At 39.4% G+C, this 15,118-nt stretch overlaps 1 protein-coding gene across 2 annotated transcripts in view; it reads left to right on the top strand.

Moving 5' to 3' along the window:
* The window catches only part of LOC113163449 (synapsin-3), a 72,534-nt gene that overhangs the window by 10,141 nt on the left and 47,275 nt on the right, over positions 1 to 15,118 (top strand). For both annotated transcript variants that reach the window (XM_026362078.1, XM_026362079.2), the window contains 2 exons: positions 3,071 to 3,128; positions 11,181 to 11,272. In XM_026362078.1, the coding sequence (XP_026217863.1) occupies positions 3,071 to 3,128; positions 11,181 to 11,272 (150 nt within the window). The remainder of the gene's footprint in view (positions 1 to 3,070; positions 3,129 to 11,180; positions 11,273 to 15,118) is intronic.

The raw sequence follows: 15,118 nt of genomic DNA, 5'->3' as shown, positions 1-15,118 counted from the left end.
TTTTTATTACACATTTTGTCTAAAGAAAAAAACAATGTACTTCATGAAGAAGGTGAAAGTTCATAAACTGCCATGTGCAAACACTAGAAAGTGAGTATTACAAAGTACAGGGACTCTCTACTTAAAATAGTCTTAAAAGGTGAAGGAAGGAATGTCTTTTGATCAGATTGGAGTTTGTGGTGGTATCTGAAGCATGAGATCTAACACATCTGGTTAGATATGGATGAAACTGATATGGATGCATGTACCACTATAGTAACCTGTGAGGAAGTGCACAAAGAGCCTCACTATGCATAAAATGAAGTATTTGTTGGATCATCTAACAGAATTCGAAAAATGGGGCTCATACTTAGGAAATTGTTGAAAAATGTGTGATGAGTAGACCATATATTGTTTAGCTGAAACAATCAATATGTCCGTTTTTTAGTGAAGACAATCGTGATACATCTGAGATGTAGTTTACTTAGCGTAGTGAGTCCTTGATATGTGAGTGTGTTCTTCCAAGTGTCCAAACCAGCCATTTAGAGGATGTCACCCCTCACTCACCCCCAAAGAAAAGTTAATATTGTATTAAAATGTATCAGACTTACAATGATTTTAAAGATATTACAGATTTATTCAATGAGTATTTTTGGATTTAAAGACTAATATTGCATTAATTTCTTTTTCTGTCCTCTAAATTTTGGGACATACTTTAAATAAAACGCAGATTACCTTAAACAAAAGTAACTAATTATGTGATTGTTGTGTTTACAGCTTGTTTCTGCTGCCCCCAAGTGTCCAAAAAGTTATTTATTGGCTTTCACAGGCTGTAACCTACGTACACTGGTAGTGTTGTCTACTAAGCTGAAACTTGAACTTTTTCCTGTTGCCATGAACCTTGAATTCTTCCTATGAGAAAACATGAACTAAACCAACACATGAAAGAATGTAATCTTCATGGAAAAACATGTGACCCTTATAGAAAAGTTCCTTTCTAAACTCAGCAGTATTAACATAACATCAAGTTAAGGGGGGTGAATAAATGTAGAATCAGTCCTAACTGTAAAATAATAAAAAGCCTTGAGTAACAGTTTGTTTTATCTACATACATTGCCCACACACTTCCTAATTATGGCAGAAAAAAGAGGGAATGTACAGTATTCTCCTGGTAAAAAAGGAATTCAGATCCATGTTTATATGGTGGGTGTGTGCACAAGTGGGACAACGAAAGCCCAGACCCCGTTTGCAGACTGAATGTTTATGTCACGAACACAAGTTTTGTTCAAACCAGAGAGCCTGGCGGCCTGTAAATTAAATTGATCACTCTAAGTGACGACATGTTTTGCAGTACCTTGAAACGCATACCAGCCATTTTTAGGCAGCGAGCCTGCAGGCCCCTGCCTCAGTGCTGTGGTGGTGGTCCAGGGTGACAGAGGGCATTGCCTGTCATGTATGTAGGTCAGCCATGCTGAAGATTCACAGCTTCCAAAATTACAGAGATTGAAACAGCCAGGGACTTAAAACTTTACAGTCCACCAGCTGGGAGATGTTAACATCAAGAACCCCCTCGACGAGCATAATAATCATAATAATCGTTAATGAAGAGACTTAAAAGGACAGATGTAGGGGGATGTAAAACAAAGGGTGGGATGTGGGAAGACAAGCAGGGGAATAAAGGAGCTTTGTTTGGTGAGAAGCTGGAAGAAAAATGCTGCAAAAGGAAAATGTGTCTTGGTGTGACTAGGTCGAGGGGCACTCGAAATCCCAAAAGGCCCGTCCCAGTAAGCCCTCTAGCCTGTAGCCTAGATTCTCAAATACACACAGCTCCAGCCTGAAGCCCTCAACAGATTGTTAACTGCCCCACGCCTGTGAGGGGTGAGAGTTCAATGCGGAGACCCGCAGAGCACTGGGGCACAACAAGTTACTGCATGAACACAGAGCGAGTAAATAGCTTAAATCAGTGGTGTGTGTTGTAATATTTCTCCTGCACAACACCTCATTTCCCATAAACCTTGCTGCATTGTAAGGCTCAAGAAAATTTCCATCCACTTTTCAGTCAATTTCACTAAACTTCCATCAAGAAACTGTAAAAAGCTGAAGCTCAGTCTGCGCTGTTAGATCATCACGCTTGGCTTGTGCCATAAAGCAGATCCCGGGGCCATGAAACGGCTGAGGGTACATTTGATTTGATTACATTTGACTCATGATTTGGCAGAAAAGATAAAAACAATTTTCATCAAATAAAATAATGTTTGAGTCAAGGACCACAATCTCGGCACGGTTTCTGTGTGGTGGCTCTTTATCGCACCCTGTCGCACATTAGGGCATGTTGTTAATTAGTAATAGACACAGTGTTGTTCGCGTGTGTCACTAAACTGTGTTATAGTTTTTACCTGTGCAACAAGTCTAGTGATGGCAGCATTCATCCCCAAGCTTGCTGTTTGCAACACTCAAATTAATCAGCAAACAAGTTTGTGCAGTGTGTGCTTAAATGAACTAAATTAAAAACAAATTAAAAAAACATCAACTGTCCACCGTGGGTTTTCTGTAAACCTAAACAGTAGAGTGAATCCAAGTGTCTCCTGTTCAGTCTAAATATTGCACACAAACCGCTCTCAGACACACCAGCACATTGCAGGAAGAAGAAAAAAAAAACATGGGGGCTATCCTTCAATCAGTGAGTTGTCTTTATTAAAAGCACTTTATCTCACTACTTAATCTTTGCCAAGGTATTCTGTTTACTTGAAATCCCACAAGGTCAGGTTCTGTAATCATGGAAAATATGAGTCATTATTTTGCCCACTCACAAGGTATTTTGGAAGGTCTGTTGAAATTTCAGCTCTCCTTCAATCAAATAAACAAAAGGATATTTTAAGGCTGTTTTGACTGTTAAGAGTGCTCGCAGCAGAGACGCAATCCACATGTTGAAGTGGACGTGACCTAAAGAGAGACAAATCAATCAGCAGTATACTGTTTAGGGATTTATTTAAGCGTTCTGATTATCAGTACGTGCAAGGTACTACCAAAATAAAGGTTCTTTAAACATTATTTATGTCAGATGTTTCACATTTCTCTTCTTTTCATGCAGGGCAAAGTATTTTCGAGGGAAGAAGCTAAATGGGGAGTACGAGATCCGAGTGGAACAGGTATAGTAGATTTAATATCACTTCTAATGATTTTGAAATAATACTTATCCAGTCAGTCTTATGTTAATTAATACTGTGGTGACTTTAACAGGCTTGCACCCATTTTACAGTCCAACTGGTATTTGGTATTATCCTCATTTTTATATATTTCCAGATATATTAGATTTTTTTATACAGTATTAGAAACAATATTTCTAGGTTCAGTCTTCTCTCCCAACCCTCCCACCCCTGACCTTGCCTTTCTCTGACTGGTTAGAAGGGTGAGCCTTACTCAGAATCTTTAAAAGGGAATATGTGTGCAGTATGAGTTATTGCTTCTTTAATTCTTACTTATTGCTGGGTTTGGGCATGCTAAACTAGCTGAAGGTTCAGAGAAAGACTCTCTGGAAAAGGTGAAAAGTTGTATTTCCCTTAATGATGAACTGTGTTAACACAACATGATTATGCCACACTATGTACAGTACGCAGCAAAATATGTTAATCATTGCAGATATATAGCACTTACAGTGTGCAGATGACATCTAATCTACCTCGCATAACTGTTGGCTTTTACATCTGTAAGCCATTGTTGACTGGCGCTGTCTTTGAAATGGAGTGGTGGGTTTTTATAGGAGCAGGAAAAAGGGACCACAAAAAGCTGGACCGGTGATTTTATAGCCTGTTTGCTCCACTCTCTACTGTTGTGGTCACATCGCGTTTTTTGGGATGGAGTGGGTCTCTGGTATGAGTAAAGATTTTTCTATATGATGAGAAATTGGGTGGATTTTTTATAAACGTGCCGTGTCACAGCTATTGAACCCTAATAAAAAAAGCAGCTGAGTTAATTAGGCCCCTTAAGTCAATAGCGAAGAGGGACCATATGAGCCTTCCAAAGCTCAGCTATAGCTCCAACTGACCTACTTAGATCTTGTTGGAACGTCTAGCCTTTCCCACAAACTCTCTGCATTGACGATAACAAGTCAGTTGCTAATTGCCTTCTGCAGCCAGACTCTTCATAGACTGCGCGATGGAAACCCAATCTCTGTGTGAAAACGTAGCGACATGCTGAGATGAAACCTTTTAGGGGATGACAATAAAAGCACAGAGGCCTGATGCACTTTCTTCTTCTCTCTTCAGTCTCTCTCTCCTGTTGCGTTTTAACATCTCTAGGCTGCAAACATTTTGACATTCAAAAGACTTGTTTTCAGTGGCTTGCACCGATGTGGAGGTATTCAGCTTTTACAACTACCTTAGTTTATAGCTCTTCTCAAAGCTGTTTTTATTTTCTTAGCCATGATATAATACTGTGGTTATTTACATTATGTTTGGATAGACATCAAACATCGACACACATAGCTGCCATCCATCATGTTCATGTTTCTAAAGCCCTCTGAAGCAGTACTCACAAGCCCCAAGCCACTAGAACTCTTCTCCGGCTCGCTTGCTGCCATATAAGGTGCCGTCTGTAGACTCGCCACAGCATGCGATGCTACAGGGAGTCCTGATGCCAATCTGTGTGAAAGAAAGAGTGGCTTTGATTGTCAGATATGCTGTCTTTCATTAAATCTGTCCAGCCACCCCTACCTTACCCACAGCAGATTTGTCAGCCCATTGTTTTAGACCATTCACTCTCATTTACATGACCCACTTTGACGTTCCATTTGGCAGACGTGTGAGGTTCCGTGTCCACTGGGTAACTTTTTTTTTTTTAACCACTAAACAGATGCTGATGTTGGTTCCTTGTGCTCTTAAGTGAGTAATAAAAACAGGCTCGAAGCCAATGTTTTTTTCTAAATGATGAAATATGTTCAGTAGTTGTTCCTGAGAGCCAAGATGTCAAGCAGGCATCACAGTATGATCTCAATAGCAGTATATCTTTTAGAATCCAAATGAAAAGACTGCCAGACATTTGTACAGACGTTTCTTATTCTGTCAGTTAGTTCAAACCTTGTGGTTTGAAAGGAGAGTAACATCAGCGTTCATACAGTACACCAATCAACAATAACATTATAGCCACTGACAAGTGAAGTGAACAACACTGATTATAGGATTATAGCAGTCATATCGCAAAGTTGATGCGTTGGAAGTTTACAGTCCTCCAACACCAAAATAAAAAAAAGATCAGAGCCCTGTTACTCTTAAGTTGATAAAAATTCAGACTCTGGCAGGATATGCTTTTTACAGTGGCACTATTCTACTACTTTTCACTTAGAAGAAGAAAGTCTGATCATTACAGTTGTCCCTTCTGAAACTGCTTAGTAACTTATGTGGAGATTTTCTCAGGGAGTTTGATCTCATCTCTGGTTGAGCACTGGGCATATGTGGACAAATTATCTTTGGCACCAGTGCACACTGACTCAACCAGTTTGTTATCTGGACATACATTCTCACCATTTTAAACTGGAGATTTGGCATGATCACTGAGTCTCTAGAATGCTTTTTCAAATATCGTTGAAGTGTTTGTACGTGTGTAGATTGGTGACGGTGCCAAGCTAAGGGCCTCTTTATCTGATGTCTTGCTCTGTGTTTGTTACACTTGCCACTTTTAAATTTATGACAGTCTCCTGTAAGACTTCCAGAACTGTTCATACACTGCAGACATGATATCCAACAAAGGCCTGTCAAACAATCTGCCTGTTTACTACCCACAAGTCATAAGCACTGCAATTTACACAATTGGACACATTAGGCAGTTAAATTTGTAGACGTCTTTTGTTTGCAAAAGAACAAGAGTGGGCTTTTCAGGGTAGCCTGGCCACGTGTGGTTTCGGTTGATGGTGCAACATCTGCTCAGCAGGCGTGTGACCTCAGTGCTATCCACGCTCCTTTCTGCTGCAGTCATGGCAGCTCACACACAGTTGGCTGTATATTATCCACACCCTTTTTTGGCTGCGATGTGACCATGACATAGGGCATCTGAGTAGAATGTGATTTGGTTCTTACTTGCTGTAGACATGTGACTAATCCAGCTGCCTTGATGCCTTCTGTCTATTATATTTTAGCATCTGTGTTAGATTTTAGCATTTAGTGTCTCAGAGGATGGATTTCACTGTTGTACAAGGTGGTAGTGATTAGCGGCAAATACCTCGCTGTGGTGCATATGAATGGTCCACTGTATTTCAGATCTCTCAGTCTGATCTGATCAGTATGTAAGTCGAGCAGGCTTATCAAGAATTACAACAAAGTTCAGATGTGGTATAACAAGATATATCTGCCTCGCAGCTACTGTATGAAGCTCATGTGCTCAATCACAGCTGTTATTTAAAGCTAAAAAGTTTTATTTTATACTTCTCCAACTTGTCAATTTACTACTTTCTGGCCCAGGCTTTACAACGTAGGACAATGTAGCACGACATCTGTCTGCTAGTCAGTGTTTTCTTAATTGAAAGGAAAGAGGTGGAGCAATAAAAAAAAAATCTATCCATCTATTTTCAGATGAAAGGGAATCACACAATAATAAACATTGGACCAGAACAGTTTTATCAACAGCTTTTCTAGTTTGGTCTTCCACTGGAGACTAAACATAAAAAAATACCAATATCATTGAGACAAGGTCACTGTTAAAAGGAATAGAATAGGCTTTTGTAGAGAGGAAAAAATAAAGTTCAGTAAGGTTAATTATATAGTTGGTGTTGACATTGGTTACTTGTTATAGTTGCTTCTGTAATTGGAAACAAAATGAACAAAATGTAATTTAGAGTAGAGTAGTTATTTTCCTTAATTGTTACTGAATACCTTATTTCAACTATTGCGTCCGTATTGTTTTCTACAATTATTATGCAAAACATGCATATACATACATACAAACTTCACAAGATCCACTTGAAATATGTAGAATGTCATTTCAAATGACAGCTCAAATGCTTTTATGTCTTAGTCTTCAAATGACATTTCAACTGCTTTTATCTTTTACGCTTCAAATGACAGTTCGACTGCTTTTATCTGGGTGACATTTTACCTCTTTTTCTCTAACTGACTATTTAACTGCAGTCATCTTCTACTGTGAAACTGATGGTTTGGCTGCTTTTATCTCTTGCACTTCAAATAAGTGCTCAAATGATTGTTATATATCAACTTTGACTCTTTCTGACAGTTGAACTTCTTCAGGTGACGTGCTGCTAGATAGTCACCCTTTTAATAGTACACACTTTAAGTTTTGTTATTTAGTCTCATAGACTGCTCTTTATCTCCAGTTTTGCAGCCGAATGTATTACAGCTTCTGTATTTTTTTATTTTCACATAAATAAACACCTGGCTTGCACTTCTTTGACAGTGCTTCACCACATATTGGCTGTCTCCTGAGGTAACGACATATGTTTGACATGTCTAGTTTTCTTGGATTGCTGTAAATAAACAAAGTTGGTAGCTGTGGCAAAGAGAGTGACAGGATTTCAGACTGCAGAAACTGATTCAGTATGAGAACAAGCTTAGCTTTAGGAGAACATAAGCTTAAGACCTGCTCCAACCTATGACAACCATAGTAGCTCTTATAGTTGTGTTTATACTTGCAGGTCAGCTGAAAACCATTATAAATTCAGCCTGAATGCAGGTCAAAACACGAGAAGAATCAGCTTTGGATGCCATGTATCACTTCCTGTTTTCTTTTCCCAGGGTGAGAGCTGCTCCAAGACAAGTGTCTGAATGTGTTGCCATGATGGTAACCATGGCACTGTGAAAACACTCCTGTCCTGGCTCCTGAGCCTGTGCGTTGCACCAGCTACTTCATCCATTACTACCCAGTGACAGTAGCTGCTAGCACAGAACCATCCAGTCAGAGATGATGTGGAATGCTCTGCCCATGCCAAAATGTAGCCCACTCTCTAGTTATATCTGGTCACAGCAAAAGTCAACCTAGGCCTCTATTTTTGGGATGGGATTTGTTTAGGAGATGCAGTGATTGAAAATGTGTGTGTACACGCTCATCTGAGAATGTGTGTATTTGGGTGTGTTATGGATTTATAACAGATCACTGCTTTTGGCAAGGCATGTGCTGCTGAGCACACAGATGTTTCTTTCAGAGGCCGGTATCAGTAGAGAAGAGCCGAGAAAAGGAAAGGAGTGCATGTCCTTGAGGCACACTGACTGTGAGTGGCGCCTTGTTGTCCCTTAAATAAGATTACAGCATTTGCTCGCCCCTGCTCTTCCTATGAGAGTGCAACACAATCGTAACAGAGGTGGGTGTTTGTTCTGTCTTGGCAAAAAACTAGTTTTGTTATGGCACATCTTTAAAAAACTGACTCACTTCCCCATCAGGAGTTTACACTGGGCCACAGCACTGGATCAAAGAAAATGTTTAAAAACAATATTACTGATAATAGCTCCTTTTTTTAAATGAAGATTAAAGCCCATGTAAAGCCAAGCAAATCAGGCTTAAATTCTCAAATGATGGCCACAATATAAGAGTGTGTAGTTTGTATTTGGAAAATTGGCAGGAGCTCGATTGAGAAGAGGGTCAGCTGGAGGATTTGCTTCCATCCCTGTCCATGTTGGCATGTCTCTGCAAAGCAGAGCAGCTTACTGCAGGTTTGTGCTGTTGTGAAGCCATCACTGTATAAGCTAACAGCGCAACAAGCTGTAATACAACACCCACCTTACAGCATCAACCTTGTACAGTGGATAAGATTAACTTGAACATTACCATCCTGTTGAAGCCGTGTTTCTTGATGAAGTAAACAGAACATAGAAATAACATTTTCAGATGTGACCCGTTGAGTGTGGTACTCATTGATGCTCTTACAATAATTTGACATCAGGCCCTCCAGCCACATATTGTGATTGGCTTCCTCCATGACAGCATACTGTGCTTGACATTAACAGGAGAGAAACAAAGCTGAACTCCTGGCCTCCAATTGACAGTTTCATTGGATTGTTTTAGTACTATTTAATAGTCTAACACTGCAGTGTTAAGATCAAGAGAATGATTGAATGCAGTCCATTGCTGAGTCAGGATCAGAGCACTTGGAGACGTATGAAATGCAGCCATGTTCTTTGTCAAGTGTTGTGTTTGGTAGCCAACCACGTCATGTCAAATTGAATTTTTCTTTTCTCCACAAAGAGTCAGCAGGCTGCTTGTTCGGTGCCCATTAAATCCACTACATTAGTGTCACTTCTTGTAGTTAAAGTGATACTGAAGGGTAAGATAGTGTTTCAGAGGTCAGCCTTGCTGTAGCTGGAGCAGATGGAAGTTTACAATGACGCAGCCTGAGCCAGGCACAGGTGATCCCTGTTATTATATTAAAAGTTCGATGACTGCAATACAGACAACAGTTAAATGTGCATGTAGCCTCATTTTGCCCTGTAGCTACTGACTGATGAGATAATCCTGCTTTGTAGTGAGTATAATAAATGGCTTTAAAACCTTAATTTGAGACTCACACCTCAAAATATGTCATCAAGGACATATGTTATGATCACATAGTATTTATAGATAATGTTAGTCAGTTAGTTAGTTAGGCCAAAGTCAGATCAATGCTTCGACTTTGGTCTACCCAGTGGAATGTAAGTAAAGTACATTTATTCAAGCACTGTGCAGAGCTAAGGACAAATATAGGGTTATCGTACATTACTCGAGCACTCTTTTCATGCTGGTTTGTACTGTTACTTCAACTTACTTTTACTACATTTTAAATGGAATGATTGTACTGTTTGACCCTCTACATTTACCTGACAGCTATAGTCACTGCTTACTTTATAAATTGGACATACAGAAGTATCTATCAATTATGTCATTATTATTTATATTATTAGCTATCTAGCTCTCATTAACTGGGGAGATGGTTTGAGTTTATAAATTCATTATTTATTTGCCTTAGCAACAAGCTCTGTCTCTGCAAAGGCAACACTTTAACGTGTAGAGTCACTTGTAAAGTCTTGTGCACGTCTGACCGTTAACCACACCCAACTATGATGTCACTGTGGGCCGACACACCCTGAAATACTCCTTTATATACTTCTATATTCTACTTCTAGATGCTAAGTTGCTCTTTAAACCACATTTTGAGTAATTGTATTGATAATATATTATATATATATATATATATATAATGTATATACAGTGGCAAGAGGCATGTCGGTCAAAGTGTGTGAACGTTTTGGAATCGCATGGTTTTCTGTATTAATTTGTCATAAAATGTGATCTGATCTTCATCTAAGTCAAGAGTATTAACAAATATAATGTGCCCAAAGTAATAACACCAAAAAATCTGATCTTTTATGTCCTTATTGAGAACAACAATAAAAGACTCAAATGAACCAGACGAATATCAGAACATGTTTTATGACAAATTAATTCAGAAAACCACAAAACTTTAAAAGGTTAACATACTCTTTCTTGCCACTGTAATACCATTTGTTAGGTAACTTTGTCTTGCAATAATTAATGAGACAAAAAGGAAAGAACATTTAAATACTGCCAGATTTAGCCAGGGGCCTTTACACCAGGAGAATTCTCAAATGCAGTGACAGTCAGTAGTAGGAAAATTGAGTTGTCCCACTCTAGTGTTGTGCATCCAGAAAGTCTATTCCCAGAAGTCCACTGTCACCCCTCCTCTTGAGTGTCTCTGGGAGTTTGACCGAGTCATTAGGTAGCCAGGCTACAGGCTTTCACAAGGCCTCACTGTCCGGGAGGCCACAGACTAAGGATAACTCAATTTGCTTCCTCTCACTAAGTTCCTCTGTCTCTCTAACTCTTGTCTTTTTCTCTCCGCTGCACAGATGCAAAATGTGGAAATGTAGAATCAAATGAACAGATCTATTGTCTGTACTTTGTTGGGTACTGTTGGGTCAGTTTTTTTTTTTAATAGTGAACATGTCATGTTATTGAGCTAGAACCTGCCTCTTTTTCACTGTCCCTTGAGTTTCATGAGTCAAAGGCATGATAGCAAAACATTTTTACTTTCACCTTCTTAAACAAATACAGTTGTGTGAGAAAGCCAAAATAAATAAGAAGCCCTTTGTGCATTTGAGTGTTCAGTCAGAGAGTTTTTTTTACTGTGCACAAACTTGACTTCATACAGTATGTTATTGTAGGATGTACCGTCTAATACAAGTAATATCTTTTCTTGTATTTATCAGGCAGAATTCTCAGAGATCAACCTGGCCTCCTACGTCAATTCGGGATGTATGGTGGACATGCAGGTCAATAAAGGTGGCACCAAAGTGGTCAGGTAAGATGCTTGAGGCCAACAGAAAGCTCCTGTCCTTTGACGCATTTACCCACGCAATCTGTAATCTGCCTCAGTGAGCCTGCACAAAGACTCCAGTTCTTTTCTTTCCTGTGGCATTCAGCGTGACTCTGTATGTACAACATTGGTTGGTTGCACTGAGAGAAATTAAGGCAAAGTGATTATGCCAGTGGGAAAACTAAAAGACTTCTTACCCTATTTGAACCTAGGCGTGACAAGCAGAAGGAATCAAAATATGGAGTTGTCTTTTTTATTTTTTCCATCTGAGTTTAATATTACTATGGTGCTGATCCATGATGATACACGTGTTATATAATCTGTTTGAACACTAAATTATTTTTTGACTTTAACTAGAGATACCTCAAGTAAATAACTTTTTATTTTGCAGTGGCAGCTGTGGCTTCTGGCCACAAGCATGAGCAGCCCCTGTTGCAACCGCAACTGCAGCAGCAGTTAGACACGTGGAAATGGAAATTTAAATAGACTGGTGTGTTATGTGAAGCTGGCACACAGGAAGTACACTGATCATCAGCTGATCTGGGTGGCAAAAATAACTCCTGCTTCCATTCTGAAAGTCACTAGTCACTAACATGGCCAAAGTGTGAGGATGACATATTATAGCTGTAAAAGATTTAGAATAGTTTTATATTAACAACTGACTACATGACTGCATGGTTTGCAATAGCAAGCACTTTGTTACTCGATTGGTATTATCGTACACAGCTTCATTCTCATCAGGCACATTTTTCATTTCAAAATTATAAAAACATACTATATGCTACTTTAATACCAATCGTGTAACAAAGTTATCGCCAATGTATCATTTACTGTAGCTGCTATAGCAAGCTGTTTTCTTCAGGAGCTGGTGGTGACCAAAACAGTGCTAAAAGAACAGTGAATATTCCAAAAAATTAAGTAAATGGTTGCTAATATTTTTTTTACAACATTGAATTATTTAATTTGGCGTTTTTGACAAAAAAAAAAAAACATTTAAACGGATATGTGCAAAAAATATGCATAAACATAAAATATACTGTAAAACTAAAGAGGCTTTAAAGTAACTCACCTAAATCATCACTGGTGCAGCCACTTGCTTCATTAAGTCACACTATAGCATTTGGGAGATAGCCCTCTGGAGGCAGATGCCCTAATTTTATAATTTCTTAATGATGGATTTAACTGTGCTCCAAGGCATGCTTAATGACTTGGGAATTTCTTTGTATCCATTGCCTAACTTGTACTTTTTGATGAATAAAAGCTGAAAACGTTCAAGGGGGCGAGGGTAATACTTTTCATAGGCTCTGCATAATACCATATAAGGTTTGGCATTTAGTGCTTGTTCCTGCTGCCCCCAAGTGGCCATGAAAACAGTGACTGCAGGTTTAACGTAAAGTAGGGATATTAAATAACAGAATAATATTTCAAATAGATATACTATAGCTGTAAACTCTACAACTAAAATACAGAAATACATGATGCAATACAATACTGAATGTAAACATAACTTTCTTTACAAGGAAGTGGCACAAGGCGTCTTAATGCTCTAATTATAATAATAGATAATTTAAAAACTTAACTTTTTCTTCTTGACATCAAACAGAGCATCAACAAGCTGGAGGCTGGCTAGAAGATCAGTTGTCATCCGCTTCTCATTCTCTGGGCTGCCGAGACCTGAGTGGTCAGTCAGATAAGCTAGGGCATACCATCCGGTGTCTGCCCACCAGCTTTCATTCTCGCCTGTTTTGGGAATAATCAGCTTGTGTTGGCTTTGACTCCACGCACACTTTTGTAAAATAACTTTCTTATCGATGTTGAAAGCAACATTTGGAAAAAACCTGCCCACACAGTGCAGTGTGAAATCAAGCGGGAATAATCACAGACCACTGGCAGTAATACGTCCAATGTGACAATGCAACCACTTGTCAGAACTGACAGCGAGGTCATTGTGTGGGTTGGGTATTTTTGGTGATATTGCTGTAATGATGGAGAAGCCAAATTGGCTACAGATGTTCTGACTGGTGCCTTGGTCACAAACACTGACATTGACTGCCAAGCTGTTGCGGCTTAGCTTATCTTTTATGACCCTGAATTCGATTGCAGATAGTGTAACGGTTGTTTTTTAGCAAGCAGACTGATGGGGAATGACTAATAAAGTTAAAAGTTAAGGATCTGATTCTCCTGCAACTGAAAGTCACAAGTTCAAACCCCAGAAATACACTGGAGGTCTCTATGTATCATCACCTGTCCTTGTCATAGATCATAGCCTGATGGCTGATTATTTCTTTGACAGCTATGTGTTTCAATGCAAGGACATGTGTGAGATCCATTAGACAATTAACACATACATGCTGGCATGTTTTCACTGTATATTTAAAGCAGGTTCCTGCTTTTCCATGGATTTCCTGGCTGTGGTGCTGTGCTCCCAGCGCTGTGACCTCTGATCTCTGTTCATAGGAATGCTCCCTGAACACATCTCCTCTGCTGGCTGCATGCAGCAGTACACTTTCTCACACTTGTGTGGTTTTACGGTAGTTTATGCATCGTGTCCCGTGAATCCCTCATACACGTACATACAGGTAATTTGAATCCAGTACAGGAACAGTGGTGTTATGTCTTTTAATGTTTTTGTTTTGTTTGTTTATTTGTTTGTTCACTTTATTGTGAAGCATCATTTGTTGTGGCTGTGATTAATTTGGCTCGGTTTTCATATTACTACCACTACAGTTCTCTTCTTCTTCATCTCATAAATGTCTCATGATGAGCTGCTAAGCCAAAACAACCACTAAAATAACAACATGACAAGCCCTGATCTGTTTTTCATCCTAGAGTTTTTATGCAGTTTTGCTACAGAACGACTATGCGCGACGTGCAACGTGGCACGCACTGACAGCCAGCACTGCAGAGCGACACGCCACAGTAGTTATGGCACGTCGTCCCCTGGTGCACTGCTGCTGTCAGCCCTTTAGCTTCCTTGCACTCTGTTGCCAAAACCTCCAGCAAGCCGCTCGGCTCAAAGTAGGAACTCTGGTCTGGCTGAAAGATGGATTGTAGCAGCCAAAGTATAAAAAGTCACAGAGGATCGCTTCTCTCCTCCTCCATTCCCCACGGCACTCCTCCTGCAGTTAATAAAAACTGTAATTAATTAGCGGTGATTAATATCAGACAGCTGGCGTGTTAACTGTTTGTTTTATTGTTTGAAGTGTCTGGCAGCATCAGGTAAATAGCTGAAATCTGACTTTAGAAGAAGATGTGAGGTCTTACAACTGATACTGACTCAAAAGTTGCATTTTTGTGCAGCATACAACATATTTTGTGTTGTTTCGCCACAGCATTATCAGTGGCATGTCTAATTTTGCCGATGTCATGTTCAGTTGATGCAGAAGCTGTGGTTGCCATTACTGGGATGTTGTTCTGTATCTTTGTATCTCCTTCACATCTTCATATGCCATGTAGAGTTTATTGAATGTAGGGCTAAATTTAGAAAAATCAACCAAGAATAATGGACTTATTAGAGAAAAGACACAGTTTCATGTCACAACTGGAGATCATTTTCTGTAAATCTGTCAAAACTAATGTCAGCAGACTTTAGTAGACGTCTTTAAATTTGATCAACAGTACACTGAATTACATGTTGACTCGCCTTGTCACATTCCTCGCCACTTGCAGCCTCAGAGATGGAGAGAGTCAGGCAGCTAGATTACATTAGCAGAACCTTGTCCGATTCCTTTTCCCTCTTTTTATTTAATTCTGTGTTCTGAAAGCCAGCAGTCTCAGTCAGTTGGGATCTCAAAGCTCTGATCTTTTGGTTACCTCAGGTGACGATTTAGG

This window comes from Anabas testudineus, chromosome 23 (assembly GCF_900324465.2).
Source record: "Anabas testudineus chromosome 23, fAnaTes1.2, whole genome shotgun sequence".
Lineage (NCBI taxonomy): Eukaryota > Metazoa > Chordata > Actinopteri > Anabantiformes > Anabantidae > Anabas > Anabas testudineus.
Note: the sequence above shows the minus strand (reverse complement) of the source record. Positions and strands in the feature narration are given on the sequence as shown.